Source organism: Lacerta agilis, chromosome 14, assembly GCF_009819535.1.
Source record: "Lacerta agilis isolate rLacAgi1 chromosome 14, rLacAgi1.pri, whole genome shotgun sequence".
In the NCBI taxonomy this organism is placed as follows: Eukaryota; Metazoa; Chordata; class Lepidosauria; order Squamata; family Lacertidae; genus Lacerta; species Lacerta agilis.
The window spans coordinates 15111905-15131301 of NC_046325.1; the positions used below are offsets into that span (position 1 = coordinate 15111905).

Consider the following 19397-nt stretch of genomic DNA (forward strand, 5'->3'; position numbering starts at 1 on the left):
CAAATGCAGATGTGGGATGTAAAATTTGAATGGAGCGGACGAGCACTAGTAATTGATACCCTGTGTGTCCCTGGATATCCCAGCAAAATACTTTTAATCGCTATATTCAACAATTGCTAAACAGCCGGTCCTCTCGTCCTTCTTTACTGAAGCATTATCACAATAGGGGGCAAACAAAGTGGGAAGCCCACAGCTAAACCTCCCATCACAAAAGGAGCAGCTTGTCGCTGGATGGAGAGGCGACTCCATCTTGGAATTGGGGCTCGTTCCCATAGCCAAGATGGCTCTTTCACCTTCCCGGCAGCTTCACGGCCAGCTTGCCCGGCCTCAAGATGGCCACCACTCCCCGGTTTAAAGGGGGAGCGGGGTGCGTCACTTTCCCATCAACCCTTCTGTAGCTGCAATCAGGGTCGCTTGCAGCGATTTGAGGGAGGGGAGGCTGCTGGCCGGAGCGCTGGGGCTCTGAATGGCTTAGAGCCGGGGACCCGGTAGCCAGGATGCCTGGGTCCTCTGGGGAGGAGGGAGCGGGGCTGCAATAGGTCGTGGCCGGGAGCTGTGGGGTTCCCCGGGAGGAGGCGAGGCGCGCGAGGGAAGCCATGTGCAGACAAGGGAGAGAGGGCTTCATTGTGGCGCTGCTGCAGAGGGGCACGCTGAAGAGCGCTTGGAGGGTGCACAGCTGATCTTTTTTTCTTTTCTTTTTGGAGGGGGAGGCTTTTCAAGATTTCTTTTGATCCGTTAAAGGGCAGCAATGCAGCATCGGAGTGTTGCTTCCAGGGAATACTGGAGAGTAGTAGAGTGGGTGCATGGACATCTGAGGGGAGAGAGGAGTTGCATTATTGTTTGTCCAGAGCTGGCGGGGTGGTAGGCAGATAGGTTTTGGGAGGCTGCGTGCAATATTTTTGGATGCTGGAAATTTTGGGAGGCAGGTTACTTCTGGGGGGGGGTGTTTTATTATTGTTCTGCTGCACTGGGGCTAGTTGGGGGGTGGGGTGGAGGATGCTGGCCAGTTTGTGATCTACCGAGGTGGTTGGGGAATGGTCTCCGTTAGGGGACGCAGTTTGGGGTGCTGTACCTTTCTCCAGAGGATAACCAGTGAATTGGGGACAGGGGCTGATCATAGGAGTGGATCTGTGAAAAGTCCCCATTAACCTTTTGGTGGGTTAAATCCTATGCTGGGGTAAGAATACTTTCATATGGGATTGTTGCAATTCTGTGGAAGTTATTCTATTCACGTGGTGGGTACGTATTTTCATCTGAGAAAGATTAGGTTTTGATAAGGTTGACTTCCTCCAAACCTTGACTTAAAAAAAACAACACCAACAGTATCATCAATCCTACATTGATGAGGTGCTGGAGGAATTTTTAGAGGGTGCAATCACATCACACTTTTTTGGGAGGGAGGGTTGTGTGTACTACTTAACTCACCAAGTGTGACCTCTTAATTTTGTAGGGATGCTCTAATACAAGGACGTAAATATACTGTGTGTGTTCCCCGCAGATATACCACTGGTTTCATTGTATTATATGAAGGTGGTTATTCAGTAGAACCTGTATTTGAGTAGGTATTTAACTGTTAATAGGGTAGGTTGGTCAGGGAAGTGCCCCTTCCCCATTATATTAGAACTTGGGAGGGACGTCTAGAGGTGACCTAACTTTTCATGACATCCCGTTAATTTCCAGGATTTGATTGCAGATTGTAGAAGTGTTTTCTGCATTTCTGAGTCGTTTCTTTCCTTTTTGGAAATCTACTATTGTCCGAGAAGAGGGGTGTATATGCCGTCAAGGGATATCGAAGTTAGATGATCTCATTATAAGAGAACTTGGGGTGGAGCGACGTAACGAAGAACCATATTCCTTTGGGGGGAGGAGGGCGTTATGTGTATCTGGATTATTTGGAGGTCACACTGAACTGGAAGGAAACCGGAGCAGCTACATGAGGTCAATGTTCAACAGGTTAATTTCTTCTTGACAAAGTGCTCTCAAACTCCGGAGCAACTTAAATATCAGTTTTCTCGGAAATAATACAGGGGGGGGGTTCTTTCCACCCCCTGATGCTGCCCCAAGCCATGTCGGCTTTTGGGGATGCCCATGAGTGGTATATGGGGGCTCTGAGCCGGCAGGAAGCAGCTGCCTGTCTACAGGGACACCGCCATGGAACCTTCCTGGTACGGGACAGCACCACGTGCCCCGGCGACTACGTGCTGTCCGTCAGCGAGAACTCCAAGGTGATTTCTGGATCCCCGCTGCCTTGGTGGGGAAAAGGGAATTTGGGGGTGGAAGGGCCCCGTAGGAGGAGCTGAAAGTGTGTGGGTTTGATTGTACATAGGAAGCTGGGTGTGTGCCTGCAGGAGGGTCACGGTGCGACAGCCTCCTGCTTCTTTACCCTTCTCTTTCCTCCAGGTGTCTCACTACATCATAAACAGCCTCCCCGGGCGCCTGCGGATTGGGGAGCACGAGTTTGACGGCTTCCCTGCTCTGCTAGATTTCTACCGCCTCCACTACTTAGACACAACCACTTTGGTAGCCCCCGTGGGACGGGTTGTGGCGCCCGCCTCTGCCCAGCCGCCTCCCGCTGGGGAATGGGTCCGTGCTCTCTATGACTTCGTCGGCCGCGATCAAGAAGACCTCCCCTTCTCCAAGGGGGAACCCCTGAGGGTGCTGGCCAAGCCGGAAGAGCAGTGGTGGACAGCGCAGAGGGCCGATGGGCGTGTGGGCATGATCCCCGTGCCGTACGTCCAACCCTGTCCGTACGCCCACCCGAGCAGCCACGGTGCCCCCCGCCATGCTCCGGTCATAGCGAGAGCAGTGCAGCGAAGGGTGCCCGGTGCCAGCGACAAGACGGCGCTGGCCTTCGAGGCAAGTAATGGGGTGGTCTGCATTGGGGGTGAGTGCACGAAAGGGAACAAGTTTCCGCTTACTGGGTGGGTGGGGGAAATACACAGATTATTGTTGGGCACTGAGGTCTTTAGTTGCACAGAAACGTGGCATTCTGGTTCGGCCCTCTTCGCACCCCCCCCCCCCAAAAAGCTTGTGTTTGGGCTAAGTTTTGCACATTAATTCAAATGAAATAGTTATGCAGCATAACACTTATCTGGAGGGTTGATGAGCATAACATTGAATAGCTGTGGAGCAGGATGAGTGGTGGAGTGGAAGGAGGGAAGAACGCGTCTGTTTGGATGGGAAAGGGTGTGGAGGCTGTGTGGGAGTGCAGGCGTTTATCCACATATTAGATACCGTGGTCCCATTACACTCCTGAAAACTAGGGTAGGGGTAAGCAAACTTTTTCAGCAGGGGGCCGGTCCACCGTTCCTCAGACCTTGTGGGGGGCCAGACTAATTTTGAAAAAAATATGAACGATTTCCTATGTCCCACCAATAACCCAGAGATGCATTTTAAATAAAAGCACACATTCTACTCATGTAAAAACACCAGGCAGAGCCCCACAAATGACCCAGAGATGCGTTTTAACTAAAAGGATACATTCTAATGTAAAAACACACTGATTCCCAGACTGTCTGCGGGCCAGATTTAGAAGGCGATTTGGCCGCATCCAGCCCCTGGGCCTTAGTTTGGGGACCCCTGAATTAGGGTCTTCAATCCATGTTATGTTCCCGTGTGGCAAAACTCCATACAACACACCCTGGCTTTGATCCTGTTCCTCATTTGAAATGGCAGTGAAGGGAAGATGAGAAGCTGCGTGATTTATTCAGGAGAAAGCCTGTTTGCAAGGGGGAAAGGCAAAACTGGCTGTGCAGAGGTGGGTGGGTGAGTAAAAAAAAATGCCCCCATGATATTTGCATTCTGATCCCTTCTGTTTCTCATAATGCTCTACAGGTGGGTGACCTCATTGCTGTCACCAAGATGAATGTCAACGGCCAATGGGAGGGGGAGCTGAACGGGCGCCGTGGCCATTTCCCCTTCACCCACGTCAAGGTCCTGGACCCTGAAGAAGCCAGCTGAACATTTGATGATGTAACCCATGGAACGTTGACTTTCCCTGCAGTGGGGCACGACCCTTGAACTCTGACCCACACTTGTGAGCTTCTGACCTTCTCGGACATTGTACTTCCTTGAATTTTGACCTACCCGGTGGATGTTATTGATCATCCGGTTCATTGATTCTCAAGCTCCTTGGAGATGGACCTTTTCTACCACTTTTGACTCCTTAACCCATGAACCTTGTTTCTTGACTCGCTGTTCTTAAAATGCTGTGGTAGTTGAACCCTATAAACTTTTGACTCTTTACAGGGACCCGTTCATATTTCCTCCCTAGAAACATTGATCCATTTTGGCCTTGTGGTTTTTTCCAACTCTGATTATGTGCTCTTGAATCTTGCTACTCCGCATCCTGTGCCCTGTGAACCCAGAAACTTGAGCTTTGATTATTGATCCCCTTATTCTTGTGATATTTTTTTTCATTTGATCCTGTCCACTTGGGGGTGGGGTAGGGAGACGGGGGGGGGGGGGAGTGCTTGGCTTTGGCCAGATGGCTGACAGGAAATCCTCCCCACTCCTAATAGGTACCCCGCTTCACTTGTTGTATGTTCCAAACTGCCTTGTTAATTAAAGTTTCCTGCTGATTATCCCTCGCTGGTAATTTACTCCTTCAGGGGTGGGGCTAGAGGGTTAATATGGGAAAAGAGTAGCACAGTTGTTATGGTAACGAGCATCACAACCCAGGCCTCAAATGTTGCCATGGTGAAGTGGAGCACAGCCTATTGCTGTAGGCAGGAGGAGGCAGCAGCAGCAGCAGGCCACAAATGCTGCGTAGGGTATCTTGGCTGCGTGAGGATCACTATTAAGTCTCTCTCCATGCCTACCAATGGTTCCTGCTTAATAGGTACAGTATTCCACATCTCCCCCCCTTACCAAGTTTATATACCTGTCTACGGGCGCCGGTTACCCCGCTTGTACCTCTTCTTGATACAGTCTCAGCTGCTCCCTTCTCTTAAAAGCATCATTAGCATATTCAGAATTACAAAATTCAGTGTGTTACAGAATTTAGAGCAGGCTTCCCCAACCTGGTGCCCTCCGGACCCCTTAAAACACCAAATAGTAGCCAAGCAGCGTCTGCCCTAGGGAGTACTTGGAGAGAGGCAGTGTGGTGAAGTGGTTACAGTGTCAGACTATGACCTAGGAGGCCAGGGTTCAAATGCCCATTTGGCTCAGGAAGCTTGCTGGGTGAGCTTTGCCCAGTCACTGCCTCTCTGCCTAACCTACCTCACAAGGGGAGAACCACATACAGCCCCTTGAGCTCCTTGGATAAAAGAGTTGAGTTGTAAATGCAATGAATAAAACTCCCGCCAGTCCCAGGCAGCTTGATGGAGCTGTAGTCCAAAACATCTAGGTGGCACCAACGTGGGGAAAGACTGATTTGGAGGCACGATTTGTATGGCACGCCATACACAAATTACATCTGTACACACACAACCCCTTGATATAAGACGAAAAGTCATATTGCTGATTTTTAGTCGTGTTTTGTCATTAAAGGTAAATGTAAAGGTAAAGGGACCCCTGACCATTAGGTCCAGTTGCGGACGCCTCTGGGGATGCGGCGCTCATCTCGCTTTATTGGCCAAGGGAGGCGGCATACAGCTTCCTGGTCCTGTGGCCAGCATGACTAAGCTGCTTCTGGCAAACCAGAGCAGTGCACGGTAATGCCGTTTACCTTCCCGCTGGAGTGGTACCTATTTATCTACTTGCACTTGGATGTGCTTTCGAACTGCTAGGTTGGCAGGAACAGGGACTGAGCAACGGGAGCTCACCCAGTCACGGATTCAAACCGCTGACCTTCTGATCAGCAAGCCCTAGGCTCTGTGGTTTAACCCACAGCGCCACCGAATCCCTCTGTGATCTGTGGACATCTTAACCCATGTTTATCTCTAGATAGAAATTATTATTTCTTGGTGGCAGGGAAATGTTAGAATCATAGTAGCATCATCACTTACAGGTAGGTGTAGCCGTGTTGGTCTGCCATAGTCAAAACAAAATAAAATAAAAAATTCCTTCCAGTAGCACCTTAGAGACCAACGAAGTTTGTTCTTGGTATGAGCTTTCGTGTGTATCTGAAGAAGTGTGCATGCACACGAAAGCTCATACCAAGAACAAACTTGGTCTCTAAGGCGCTACTGGAAGGAATTTTTTTTATTTTTTTTTGTTTTAGCATCATCAATGTTGGTCATTTAGTTCAAGAGCAGGATCTTGCTCAGGACGCGATTTGCAAATGCAGGATATAACCTCAGCATCCTTGATACAGTATTTGGATGTCCAGCCTCAGCTTTTAAAACTCCCCAGTCCATTCCATTATCAAACAGCTCCTATCATTAAGGAAACCTCCCCTGATATTTTAGCTGCAATCTGCTACTTGTACCCATTGGTTTCAGCCCCACCCTAGACAACTATTGTGTCTCCATGTAAAAGGTCTGGCCTGGGTATTCTCTATGCTAAAAAGGCCAGGGCAATGTCAACTCTTCCTCGCAGGACTTGGCTGAAGTTCCAAAAAGCCCTGTAGTGGCCAAATTCACCCGCCCATGAGGAAGCATCTAGTTGTGTTGACACTTGCTCTGCACCTCGCCCTGAGGCACTGCTTATATAACGTAAAATGAGACAGCCTTCCCCCGCCCCGTGATGAATTTTGGAAGATGTACTTCTGTCCACTTCATAGCAGCGAGACATCTGCTAGAAAAACGGTGGGGCTCTTGGTCTGCCAGCCAGCTGGGCTTTGTGTGATAATTCCCAGTTCTAATTGGTTGTGTAGCTTTAACTGTAGACTTGCAGAGCCTGACACGTCCCTGTGATGGAGTAAACTTAAGGCCCGTTTCCTCCCCAGGCCCTAAATATCAGGAATCCGCTTTCTTTAGCTGAGTTGGTCCACCACACCCATTGCTTTTAAAAAGATTTCACAATCCTAGAATCATACTGCGGAAAGGGACCCTAGAGGTCAACAATAGCACCCTGCACAACTCAGTGCAGGGTGTGTTAATGCAGAATGCACCCCGGCTGATGGCTGCAAGCCCCGCTCTTAAAATATTTCCAGCAAACGAGAGTCTGCCATCTCCTCAGGCCCTGCTCTGAAATGGATCCTGCCATCTTTCTGTAACCTAAACAGCGAGTTGCATATACCTCTCTTTTTAACAAAAAGAAAAGAAAAGAAAAACAAACCCCTCTTGGTATCGAGTTGTTGTTCCTATAGGGGGGCAGCAGATGGCGCTGGGAGACTTAAGGTCCTGGGGCAGGGGCAGAAATGGGAAACCCAACAGAAGCTTTAAAATGCAAGCCAGCAGCCGGAAAAATGTGTGTGTGTGTGTGTGGGGGGGGAATCACCCAAGATGGAGGGTGGAAGTTGCCTCCTTTAGCCTTCTCTTTGGGAAAGGGAGGAGGGGGCTGGATATGGATGGCCAAAATATATTCTAAATCCTAGGGGTTGCTGACAGTCTGCACCACCTCCAGTGCAGGGCTGCAGGGAAGTGGGTCGAAACCGGGCTTTCCGGCAGCGAGGATAGCATGCATGTGTGGGGATGGTTGCTTGGTTGGGATTGAGCCACGCTGGGGGAGGAGGGTATCGCACAGGTCTCTCAGCCCTGGGCCCCGTGACACCCTTGCTGTTCCTTGCTCTGCAGGGAATGTCAGAGGCCTCGTGTTTCACATTCCCAGACCCCAAGGCCTATATTTAGGCTGCCCTGCGAAAGGCCAGGGGTCGGGGAGAAGGTTAGCGCGGCCCCTCCCTCCCGCTCCTGCTCCCTTCATATACAGCCCAGCCCCCGGTTTTGCCTCTGCCAGTCACCCAGCACCCAACGGAGCCGTCGTGTCTTGCCAGAACCCCCCGCTACACCCACGGTATGTGGGAGATGGGAGGGAAAAGAGGGGGCTGTGGAGGGGTGAGCGGGAGTTGGGAGAAGGGGCTGTCAAGAAGAGGCAAATCTAGATGGTCGCGCTGCTAGGAAAGGGCCCGAGATGCTGCCTGCATGAGATTGTTGGAAGGTTTCAAGGGAGAAAGGATGTGGGGCTCAGTAGGGGTGCAGTGAGTGGCCTTTGCAGGAAACGACAGCTGTAGCTAAGTTAGTTACAGTGTGGTGCTGATAACGCCACGGTTGCATGTTCGATCCCCAAATGGGACAAGTGCATATTCCTGCGTTGCAGGGGGTTGGACTAGATGATCCTCGGGGTCCCTTCCAACTCTGCAATTCTGTTATTCCATCTCTGTGAATGACAAGACATGCTATTGCTGGATGTCGTTTCAAGGGTGCATCCTTTTGTTTAAAACAGACAAAACCATCTGCCTGTTCTGAGTTTATGAACAGTAGATTTCTCCTTTAAAAGGGGAAAAAAATCAACAACACCGAGCCTGTCTGTGTCTGATCTTTTCCCCTTTTAAATCTTGTCTCCGTTCTCTTCCCATCACCCCCTTTATCATTTATTTATTATATAACTGATGGGGCCTCCCTAAACCTTGGATCTTGTTTTCATACATCCAGTTACTCCATGTAAGACCAAAGGGACGCCAGCTATATTATCTAACACGGCTGTTTCCTTTGAATGCTGCAATGACTTGCAAACGTCTTGCACAGTTGCTGATTGTTTGAGGAAGTAATGCTCACATAATCCCATGGTATCTGGGACACAGGAACAGAAAGTGTGTGTGTGTGTCTGTCTCAATCCTTCTGCCCCTGATGCTTGCCCAATCCACCGCTCCAGGGTGTGTGTGTGTGTGTGTGTGTGTGTTGTACCTTCCCATATTTGTCTTGTAATCAAGCCTGTGGCCTCACTTTGCCTGAACCTCCATTGCTCCTTAGCTCATTCTTTGCTCCTCCTTAACCTGCTTCCATCTCTGTCTTATCTGAGGCAGCTTTTTCCCCCTTTTCTTCCGAATGAAGCTTGTGCAATCCCTGCATCTGTAACTCAGATGTAAAGCCTACATTGAATGGAATGTATACTTTGATTTTAAAAGTCCCGCCTGCTGCTTTCTATCCTGCATGAAAAGGATACCCTTGTCCACGCTGTGGCTATTCTGAACATTACTTGTGAAAACCCTCTTCCACATAAGGTGGTCTGGACAGGGTGCGTGTATGGTAGATCACTGTGGGCGCTAAAAAGGTTGCAGTCGTTTCTTGGAAGGATCTGCCTTGCTTTTGCCTATTTGTAGTGATCATCGGCGGAAGGGCAGTCAAGCTTCTTCCTTTGTGGCTCTCCTCCCCCTACTGCCACCTCTTTGGGGAGCAAGAGCTTCCAGAGGTGGGTAGCTGGGTTAATCAATGTGTTGCAGAAAAAATTCAAAACAAAATAAAAAATAAACAAAATCCTTCCAGTAGCACCTTAGAGACCAACTAAGTTTGTTCTTGGCATGAGCTTTCGTGTGCATGCACACTTAGTTGGTCTCTAAGGTGCTACTGGAAGGATTTTTTTATTTTTTATTTTGTTTTGACTATGGCAGACCAACACAGCTACCTACCTGTAACTAGAAAAAAATCAATTACTGTAACTGTCTTATGACACCTTGAAGACTTAACAGATTTATTGTAGCATAAGCTTTTGTGGACCAGAGTCCACACCATCCTTCGGAGGAAATGGACTTAAGTCCACGAAAGCTGCCACAATAAATCTGCAGCAAGGCTCTTTTTGCTATTTGAGATGGGGAAGGCAGAGCTACAATGCCCTTAACAGTTGCCAGCGAAGCAGAAATTTTAGTAGGTGAAACTTTCTTTAGCATGAAGATGAACAGGGGGAAAGCTTCACCCCCTACACTTCTACGCTGGAAGACCAGTGGCAGCATTGATTATTATTCAAAAGGCTTCTGTACTGCACACTTGTCTCTCAAAGCGGCTTGCCATCCATACCGTTCATTAAAACAGCCAACAATGAACATCTATTGCCATTTGGCAATCGTTTCAAAAAGACAGGGAGCTTTTGCCACTTTCTTCCTGGAGCCTAGACACCTCTTATTATACCCGCCTTGTTAGCATTTTGGGGCTTGGTCATTTTGGCGTTGTGGATGAGCAGCTGTTCGACTGCATTGTCGTTTAAAGGCTGGCTGATCTAAGACTCTGCAGAAACTTTATAGGGGGCGAATGGGTATGATAGTTGTGGTGAGAGGGGGTTGGTCTTACTGGCCCTGCAGAGGTGGAGCAAACAGTATTAACTGTTGCGGGTAGGCCTCCCTCCCCCACTGCGACCTCCTCTCTCTGTTGTACCCTTTAAGGCAGTGCATGATGTGGAGAAATCCGGGAAACGCTTCACCTGTTGAATGGGTGCATGACCTGCTGTTTAATTTAAAAGGCCGGGCAGCTTCCGGTGTAAATCACTTTGTTTATTAACTGTTCGGTATGATTGTGCGTTTTTGGAAACGTAAAAAAAAAGAGTAATGGAGATACAGTATATTTTTTTAAAAAAAAAGAGACAGGGACGTTCTCTTCAGGGAGGGGGAAGAGGTCAGTAGGCAACCTTACTGGAGAAGTGTGGGGATCGGGTGGAGAAAGAGAATTCGCTGCATGAGGAAGAGGGATCTGAACCTTTCTGCCGTTCAAGCCGCGCGGTACGTTCATTCCTGGCAGGGAAGCTCCCAATCAGCCAACCCTGTTTATAGTCGCCAGTCAGGTCCGAATGGGGGGAGGGGGAGGGGCTCCTCTCTCGTACCCCCTGCCGCCTGCTACGTGCTTTCCTGCACAGAGACCAGTGACTCAGCTATTACCGTAATCACCCCAAGAGAAGCCCAATTTGGATTCTGACCAGGGCTAAGAAGAAGGTTCTGGACTTCGGGTTGGGGAGCCAAGGCAAAGGGTGGGGGGCGGGGGTTTGCAGCATTCCCATGTTACACTGACCCCACAGGTGCCTGGCCTTTTCGCTCCTCTCATCAATCAAACAGCAGCTGCCTCTCACTTCCCAGCCACTGGGGTGTTATATAACCCACGGTGCTCCCCTGGCACTTCCTTGCTCACTGCAAAAAAACTGACAACAGCCCAGTTTTCCACCCCACATCTTGGATGTGCATAAACCCCCAGCTTTTTCTCTGGGTTATTGAATTTCTCCTGGTTCCATTACAAGTGCAATAACTGCACGGGGAAATCTGCCCTACAACTGAAACAAACAAGCCGGAATGCCCTGTTGTCCTTAAAACATGGATCGGTGGCACTTTAAATTGCAATTAGTATACCTGTATATTTTAAAATTTATTCCTCCCCTTCTTACAAGAAAAAAAGGTCTCAAAGCAACTGGCAGCAAGTTTAAAATGCAAAGATGACATAAAATAGCCCAAAGCAACCATACATGGTACTAAAAGCTTACACCCACCAGCAATCAATAACAGAAAAGCAACATCTGCCCACCCCAAAATGTGGACACCATGAACAGGCCAAAAATCAAGCCACAGCAAGATCCAAATGCTTGGGGAAACTGGAATGTATCTGCCTGGTGCCTAAAATCTGACAAGATAGATGCCAAGGGAACCTCCTTATCTGGCTCTCTAAATTGCAAGGGTGTTGGCGCCAGAGAATGTCAGATGGGATGAATGTTTGGCTCCTAACACCAGAAAGCCCGAGGCTCATCCCAGTGTGGTCTTGAGCAAAAGGCATTCTGCGCTTGCTCTGATGCACCCCTATTTATGAGTTTACAGGTTCTGGGAAGGTACTCTGAATTGGGTTAAGCTCTGGGCAGAATTCAAAGTGGTTCAGATAATTTTGGGTTTATATGTTTTGCTTTTTTAAAACTATTGGGACAGTTGACTGTTTCGGTGGCCAGGTTTTGAGTCAGAATTACAATTCTTCCTCCCCGCCCCCTAATCTCAGTTAGCCACCTATGACATCTTTACCCCAATGCACAGCTTGTAGGCCAGTAAAGCACTGGCAGGGTCACAACTCCAGAACCCAGATGCTTGGTCTTGTCAAAGAAAGATCTGTTGCCCCTATACTGATAAAGCCACCAGTTTTGACCCTGGAGCTTTTATGAGGAGTACTGTGATCCTTTATCCTGGAATTAAAGGCAACGTTTTGCAGTGGCCTCTGTGGCTACAAGCAGCAAATATTTGTCCTTTCAAACGGGTCCTACTCCCTTGCAAATGTGCTTAGGCTTGCAGCCTTTCCCCTTTATAGAAGCTGCCCTTTCGCTTGTGAAAATTCCTTTCTGCGATGCCACCGGCTCCATCTTATCGCTCCCACTCCGCTTCTCTCTCTTGCACAATCAGTTCCATGCCCAGGCCTCTCTCTCTTTTCCGCAGCTAAAGCCCAACACTCATGGGGGTGAGGGGATCCAGAAATAGCAGCGTGTCCTTCAGAAAAGGACAGAGGAGCTGGAGGAGCGGGGGATCAGGTGTCCCCTTGAAAGGTCATCGCTGAAACTAGAGTCTGGGAGAGGATGCAAAGAGGGTGAAGACCTATGGTCTATGGAGCCCGATTTGGCTTCCCTTTCCATCTCCCAGGAAGATGGGGGAACGCCCTCGGTCCTCAACAACATTTTATCCCTTCGTGCTCTTTAAACAAGCAGGTTAAAAAGTGCGCCTGCCCTTTCAGGGTATGCAATGAATGCGCCTAGCGTATGGAGGTTTCTAATCCGCGTAAATAAAGTATGAAAACGTGATTTCGCCTCTAAGCACACGCCGGCAGCACGGTCGGCCACAGGAATGAAATCTCTTATTTCCACGCGTAGGACTAAGTAGAGTGGAGCAGAGTTCGTCCACGCTTACCTCCTTTTCCTTATATTTAAATAAATACCTTCGCCGCTATTAGGGGGTGGGAGAGCTTGGGCCCTTTAAGTCTCCTCCCTCCCCCCTCCTCAATGAGTCAATTTCACACCCTTTTCCGCCTTGCCCTGCCACATGACGCTCGATCCTGGAACGCGGAGCTTCTTTTGAGCATTCGATTCGAACACTTCACTTTGCTCGCGCCCATCCCGGATCCCGTTTGCTGCTGCTAAGGAAGAAGGCAGGTTTGGAAACCCCCCCCCCATTTTATTACGCACGCATTCCTCCAAGGAGAACGAGTGGCGTTCTCTTTACAGATTAGGATTTCGAGGGGAGGGGGGGGGAGTAAAGAAAAAATAAGGAATGGTCGCAGGAGCAGTTGCGGATATAATCTCCCCGCCGCCGCCGCCGCCGCCGCGGTTTATATAACATAGGGATCGGACTTTGAGATAGATAAGATGGAGACGGTAAAACGTGGGGTGGGGTGGGGGAAGATGGAGGAGGAAGTCCGGGTGGGGGAAGGAAAGCGGCATTTCAAATCACGTGGTGAAGCTTAATGTACAACTGTTGCAGAGGGGGAAAGAAAACAGGACACCCCCCCAAAAAAAACACTAAAGTTAGTGTAAATATTCCCCATTCCTTCGCTCACACTTTCCAGTCTCCCCCCCCCCCCTGCAATTGGACTCTCATTGCAAAGGTGCTGCAGCTGATTCGGGTAGCTAATATCAGGGGGAAAGCTCAGAGCATGGCGAGGAGTGGGAAAAACTGGGGGTGAGAACTGGGGTTCTCTTGAGGAACAGGTTAAGTGGCTATTTCCTCTGCCCTTGAAACGTCCTTGGTATCTGCTAGCCATCACCTGCTGGAGCCTTTCCTTCTTCTTTCAAATATGGCTTTAATCTAGGCATCCCCCTTGACCTTAGTGGGAATCCTCCGATTTCCATAGCAACAGGGAGGAGTAGAATTCTCTCCCGCCCTCCTTGCCAGTCTCTGTACAGACACGAAGTTCCTTGATGTGGGTGTCTCCTTCAGGCTGCCAGATACAGGACTGAGCAGGCAGAAAAGAGAAAGGCAAGCTACAGGGCACCAAGAGACCACGTCGCCAGGCTTGTGTTAACACTTCTTTTCCTTCTGCAGTTTAGCCATTCAAGATGCCTCACCAATACCCAGCCTTGACACCTGAGCAGAAGAAGGAGCTGTCGGACATTGCCCACCGCATTGTGGCAAAGGGCAAAGGAATCCTTGCTGCTGATGAATCCACCGGTAAGGGACGGGGGGGAGCTGTTGGGTGGGGAGGACGAGCCAGGGATGTGGAATCAAAAAAAGGGCCGCACAGCCTTCATTTTAACGTAACAACTGTTTGCTTCGCCCCTCTCCTCCGCCTCCTAGGCAGCATTGCCAAGCGCCTGCAGTCCATCGGCGCCGAGAACACTGAAGAAAACCGTCGCTTCTACAGGCAGCTGCTCTTCACCGCTGATGACCGGGTCAACCCCTGCATTGGTGGAGTCATCCTCTTCCATGAGACCATGTACCAGAAAGCCGATGATGGCCGCCAGTTCACCCAGGTCATTAAGGACAAGGGCGGCCTTGTTGGCATCAAGGTAAGCGACGCGGGTGGCAAGTGATAAGTCTGAAATGCCTGAGCCCACCATGCTTGGTGCCCTGGGAGGTAGGCCAGTTCCTGTATTCTGGTGACGCACGACCTTGAAGGCTGCATGACCTTGCAAAAAAGAAAAACCAATCACAACGCAGGGGGGGAAAATGCTTTGACTTAAAGGCACCACCCACTTTTAAAAAAAAATCTGTTCTCAGAAGGGCCTGTTAACTGATTGAGCTAGCATCTGAGCAAACCTTGAAGAAAATTCCTGTTCTCTTAAAATTTAGATAACCTCTCCACATGTCACAAGAGACATCATTTTAGAAGAGGCATTCTCTCCTGTGTGAGGGGGGGGGGCAGCAGTTGCAAGCAATAGAAAATTATTCATTTTTTTAAATAAAAAAAAAGTCTGCCTGACCTGATGGTTTATTTACTGTATTTAGAAAATGTATAGTGGTGCTTTCTCCTTCCATGCTCAGAGTAGTTTACAAGTACAAAAGGAAAAGAGTGGTCTGGCCATTAACACTAATTACCAAACTAAGAACAGCAGCCAAAACCCCCCCAAAGAACTTAATCACAGCACTTGTGATCAATGCACTAAGCAGCAACAGGGAAAACCTTGTTTAAAAAGGAATGTTTTCAGTCACTGGAATGCAGACAGAAGGAGACTGCCTAACCTCATGGGGCAGAGAGTTCCACATATGGGGCTGGCAGCACAGAGAAAGCCACCTTGGGCACTGCTCTTGCCTCTAGAAGACAAAACTAAACACTGCAGTCCCACTGCATAAATGTGGATATGCTTAGATGGAAACTAATCTTAAGGGGATGAAAGCATTGGAGACCACAGGGTCTGGATTTCTCTATTGCCCCCTTCTCTCCAAATCACGGCCAGATATTTTGAATCCCAGCTACCTATTCACTCTGTAAGCAAATAAAAATCTCGGTCCATTTAAGTGCTAAACAACTTACATACGGCCTACAGACTGTTGAGTTGGGCTAGCGAGTCGATGAGCAGGAGCCACTATTTACCGGTATGTTGTTTGTTTCTGGATGAATGACATCATAGGATGAGATGTGTAGCTCAGTGGAAATAAATGTGCCACGAAGCAAGCCACAGGCTTAACATACTTCTCTGCCTTGCTTTCCTCCCTGCAGGTTGACAAAGGTGTTGTGCCTCTTGCTGGGACTAATGGAGAGACTACTACCCAGGGTGAGTCTAAATCTCTTGTGTGTTGGTAGGGGGAGTTGCGATGGGAAGTCAATCTAGCCTGGAGCTAGGAGCAGCTGGGTTTGACGACATCCGTCCTTAACCCCCCCTTTTACCTGTGCAGGTCTGGATGGCTTGTCTGAACGCTGTGCCCAGTACAAGAAGGATGGCGCTGACTTTGCCAAGTGGCGCTGCGTCTTGAAGATCACCCCGACCACCCCTTCCCACCTGGCCATCATTGAGAACGCCAATGTGCTGGCTCGCTACGCCAGCATCTGCCAGGCGGTGAGTGCCAGCAGGCATTGAGGGGAAAAGGGGGCATTTATCAACATCTAGCTAAGCAATTTCTCTGGTGGGCTGTGGGCACCTCTGGGGCGAATGGGACTGAGGTGGAGCATATGCACTGGCTGTGCAACAGCCCAAGTTTGAACTCCAATTAAAGGCTTTTGGGTAGCAGAGTAGAAAGACCCACTTGTTTTCCTTTTTCGGATGCTGGAAGAAGGTTGTGTCATCAGTTTACGAGCAGCTCATGGATCGTTTTATGACTGACCAGACGGTTGGCATTAGGATTGTTTTATCTGCTCTGTGCCGCTGTTTATATATCTATCTATCTTTAAAGGGATTTATAACCAAACCTGAGGTCGTAAGATGGCAGGTGGGATGAAAGTACACCAAATAAACACTCTGTAGGGCAGTTTTTTTAAAATCTGTCTCGCAGCTTGGCAGTCAGAGTGCATCTCAAGATGGTAGTGTTGAAATGGCAGTTTCGTCCTCTTCGCCAAAATACCGCTCTGGGAAATTTCCCAAGGACAAGCAGTGCCCTTATTTTGCAAATGGGTGGAGGCAGTCTTCTGCGACTGCAGTACCCATGTGCTGCTACAAGAGGGCAGCAAGGAATTTGGTAGGTTAGACATGTGGCTTCCCCTCCTGGGTGGAATTTCCAGCTCGGATGTTCTTGAACTAGGAAGGAGTTGCACAAACTCAGTAGCTGCTGAAACGTCTAGGTGGAGCCCTCAATTAGAGCTTAAGATGCATCTAACTAGGCATGTGATTAAATGTCCTCCTTGCAACTTGGAATTCTTACTGTGTTTTGATTTAGCTCTGTTTCTTTTCTGTGGGATCGTAACTGTCCACTGTCTCTCAACTCCAGAACGGGATTGTCCCCATTGTGGAACCTGAAATCCTCCCTGACGGTGACCATGACCTCAAGCGCTGCCAGTATGTGACTGAAAAGGTGAGATGGATGTGGAGGGAGGTGCTTAATTGACCCAAGTTGGTGTGGGCCGGCTTTTGCCCTTTTTTTGTTGCCTCTGCCGTGGAAGGAAAGGAGAAGGACATCGGAAGAACTTCCCAGCACTGACCTCCTGCTCCTTCTGCCATGCCTAGGTCCTGGCTGCCGTGTACAAAGCCCTGAGCGACCACCACATCTACCTGGAGGGGACCCTGCTCAAGCCAAACATGGTGACCGCTGGTCACGCTTGCACCCAGAAATACACCAATGAGGAAATTGCCATGGCAACCGTCACCGCCCTGCGCCGCACTGTGCCCCCAGCAGTTACTGGTAAGCGAACGGGACCCAGAAGCACCTGTTCCTTCCTGCCCCACAAGAAATATGTGGCAGCCCTGAACAATTTACACTGCAGTAATATATAGAGCCCATCCCTACAGGACGGTTGCTGGTATCTGTTCAATAGTGGAGGTATCATTCTAACGGCTACAGAGTTGCCACCATAGTGTATTACAGTCGAACCTCCGGTTACGTATCCCTCCGGTTACATAATGTAAGCGGCAAACCCGGAAGCATATTTCCGGGTTTTTGCCGCATGTGCAGAAGCGGTCCCTCCGGTTGCAGAAACCTCAGGATCCGACCGGAGCTCTGGAACGGATCCTGTCCGCAGTCAGAGGTACCACTGTATTTGTTCAAGGAAACTCCTTTAGCTTTTGCCTGGAGAGCTTCCTGTAGTTGGGACATTGTCCTACCCTACCAGCTTTTTAAAAAAAAGATGTTGTGCTAGACAAACCTGTTTTTTGTGTGTGTGAAGGGACAAGTGGTGATTCAGGAGGCAGAACTGGGTGTGTGTATGGGGGGGAATATAATACCCTCCATTCCTAACGTTCTCTGCAATCAAACTCTTCTTCTCCCCCCTCCGCCTTCAGTTCTGCATTAGAGCCAGTGTGGTGTAGTGGTTAAGAGCGGTGGGCTTGTAATCTGGTGAACCGGGTTCGCTTCCCCGCTCCTCCACATGCAGCTGCTGGGTGATCTTGGGCTACACACACTTCTTTGAAGTCTCTCAGCCCCACTCACCTCACAGAGTGTTTGTTGTGGGGGAGGAAGGGAAAGGAGAATGTTAGCCGCTTTGAGACTCCTTCGGGTAGTGATAAAGCGGGATATCAAATCCAAACTCTTCTTCTTCTTCTCAGATATTAAACACTTCCTTCCCTACCAACTGCTAGCTGTTTTGTCTTGCCGCAGGTATCACTTTCCTGTCTGGTGGCCAGAGTGAGGAAGAGGCCACCATCAACCTGAATGCCATCAACAACTGCCCCCTGCACAAGCCGTGGGCCCTGACCTTCTCCTATGGCCGTGCCCTGCAAGCCTCTGCCCTCAAGGCCTGGGGTGGCAAGAAAGACAACCTCAAGAATGCTCAGGAAGAATACATCAAGCGCGCTTTGGTACGTATTGGCAGGGGCCCTAGCAGGTCAAGGCAAGGGCCTGGGTAGCCACCGCACAGCAGCAACTCTTTTAAGGGGCTCAGGGTTTGGGTGTGTGCAGCGATCGTCTCCCCAAAAGCTGCCCTTTGACAGAGGCACTCAAAAGGGCTTTAGGAAGACATGTAAGAGGATTAAATGCAACAAACCTGGTTGGGTGCAAAAAGCAAGAAAAACTAAAAGCAACGTTGGCGGGGAGCGGGAAGGGGTCTGAGGTGTGTCTTTGAAAAATAAACACATTAACCGGTCACACATTGCATTGGGGGTCAGGGTTCCCAGGTTCTGTTCTCCCAACCATTTGGTGGCAAAAGGTAGGGCTATGGGCAAGGTGGCAGGGGGTTGCAATTGTCAAAGTTATGGGCAAAGTGATGCTGGGAATCAGGACTCCTTGGTGTTTCCTCCTGGTAGGGGACAGGAGTTTTGTGTGTCAGGAAAAGGGGCCTAATTTATGTTGTGGCTGTGATCCTAATAAGGAGGATGTGCGAAGAGTAGCAGAAAGCAGTTCCAACACCTCTTCTCACTCCCCCCTCTTGTTTTACACAGGCCAACAGCCTTGCCTGCCAGGGCAAATATGTTCCATCTGGAAAAGGCGGAGCCGCTGCCAGCGAGTCCCTCTTTGTCTCCAATCATGCTTATTAAAATCAGAGGCCTGGCTGCGCTCTTTTGTTGTTACGTTGTGCCTGTGGTGTCTCTTGTTCTGTTTCTTGCCCAGCCCTGCTCCCTCTCCGCCAGCTTCTATAGCAGGGAAAGGTGGACATCTTTGCCTTGCCTTGAGAGAACCCAGAAGCCTTGGCTTCTTCCTTGTCCTTGATCCACCTCCCCACCGCCACCTCTGTTTGCCTTGTGTGTGTGTGTGTGTGATGTCCCGCTTTTCCTTCTGGTGACCGACGACACTCCTAGTCCGTGGCCAATAACACCGAAATGTCTCCGGAGCTGGGACGACGCCTGACTCGCGGACTTCTAGAAATAAAAGAGAATCTATTTAAACATTGCCAGGGTCTCTGTTGTTCTTTCTTTCCCCGCATAGAGTTCTAGGTGGAAAGTTTCACGCACACTGTACCAAATGATGTACAAGGAGCTGCATTGGGCTTATGTCCTATTTTGCCCATTGTTTACTCCAGGAATAGCCAATGAATGCAGTGCCTTCAATATTTTGTGGACTGCAGCTCCCATCATAAGGACATAAGAGTCTGCTGGTTCAGGCCAGTGGCCCATCTGAT

General features: G+C 49.4%; 2 protein-coding genes across 3 annotated transcripts; both read left to right on the forward strand.

Moving 5' to 3' along the window:
• The first annotated feature begins 332 nt into the window (after window positions 1-332).
• On the forward strand, window positions 333-4282 carry LOC117059035 (crk-like protein). The gene is made up of 3 exons (XM_033170500.1): window positions 333-2225; window positions 2401-2856; window positions 3835-4282. The coding sequence occupies exons 1-3, from the start codon at window positions 2052-2054 to the stop codon at window positions 3958-3960; spliced, it is 756 nt and encodes a 251-aa protein (XP_033026391.1). The 5' UTR covers window positions 333-2051; the 3' UTR covers window positions 3961-4282.
• Window positions 4283-7700: 3418 nt separating this feature from the next.
• On the forward strand, window positions 7701-19169 carry ALDOA (aldolase, fructose-bisphosphate A). 2 transcript variants are annotated; one of them, XM_033170498.1, is made up of 9 exons: window positions 7701-7836; window positions 13802-13927; window positions 14054-14265; window positions 15417-15471; window positions 15593-15753; window positions 16619-16702; window positions 16855-17029; window positions 17942-18141; window positions 18721-19169. In XM_033170498.1, the coding sequence occupies exons 2-9, from the start codon at window positions 13816-13818 to the stop codon at window positions 18814-18816; spliced, it is 1095 nt and encodes a 364-aa protein (XP_033026389.1). In that variant the 5' UTR covers window positions 7701-7836; window positions 13802-13815; the 3' UTR covers window positions 18817-19169. The 2 variants fall into 2 exon arrangements, with proteins under 2 accessions (XP_033026389.1, XP_033026390.1); XM_033170499.1 differs by lacking the exon at window positions 7701-7836 and adding an exon at window positions 12772-12908.
• Window positions 19170-19397: the final 228 nt, after the last annotated feature.

Excerpts from the sequence above, each read along its gene's own strand:
- LOC117059035 (XM_033170500.1), top strand. The coding sequence starts at position 2,052 with ATGCTGCCCCAAGCCATGTCGGCTTTTGGGGATGCCCATGAGTGGTAT. Across the intron at positions 2,226-2,400 it reads CCGTCAGCGAGAACTCCAAG|GTGTCTCACTACATCATAAA; the intron begins GTGATTTCTGGA and ends TCTTTCCTCCAG. Across the intron at positions 2,857-3,834 it reads AGACGGCGCTGGCCTTCGAG|GTGGGTGACCTCATTGCTGT; the intron begins GCAAGTAATGGG and ends AATGCTCTACAG.
- ALDOA (XM_033170498.1), top strand. The coding sequence starts at position 13,816 with ATGCCTCACCAATACCCAGCCTTGACACCTGAGCAGAAGAAGGAGCTG. Across the intron at positions 13,928-14,053 it reads TGCTGCTGATGAATCCACCG|GCAGCATTGCCAAGCGCCTG; the intron begins GTAAGGGACGGG and ends TCCGCCTCCTAG. Across the intron at positions 15,472-15,592 it reads TGGAGAGACTACTACCCAGG|GTCTGGATGGCTTGTCTGAA; the intron begins GTGAGTCTAAAT and ends TTACCTGTGCAG.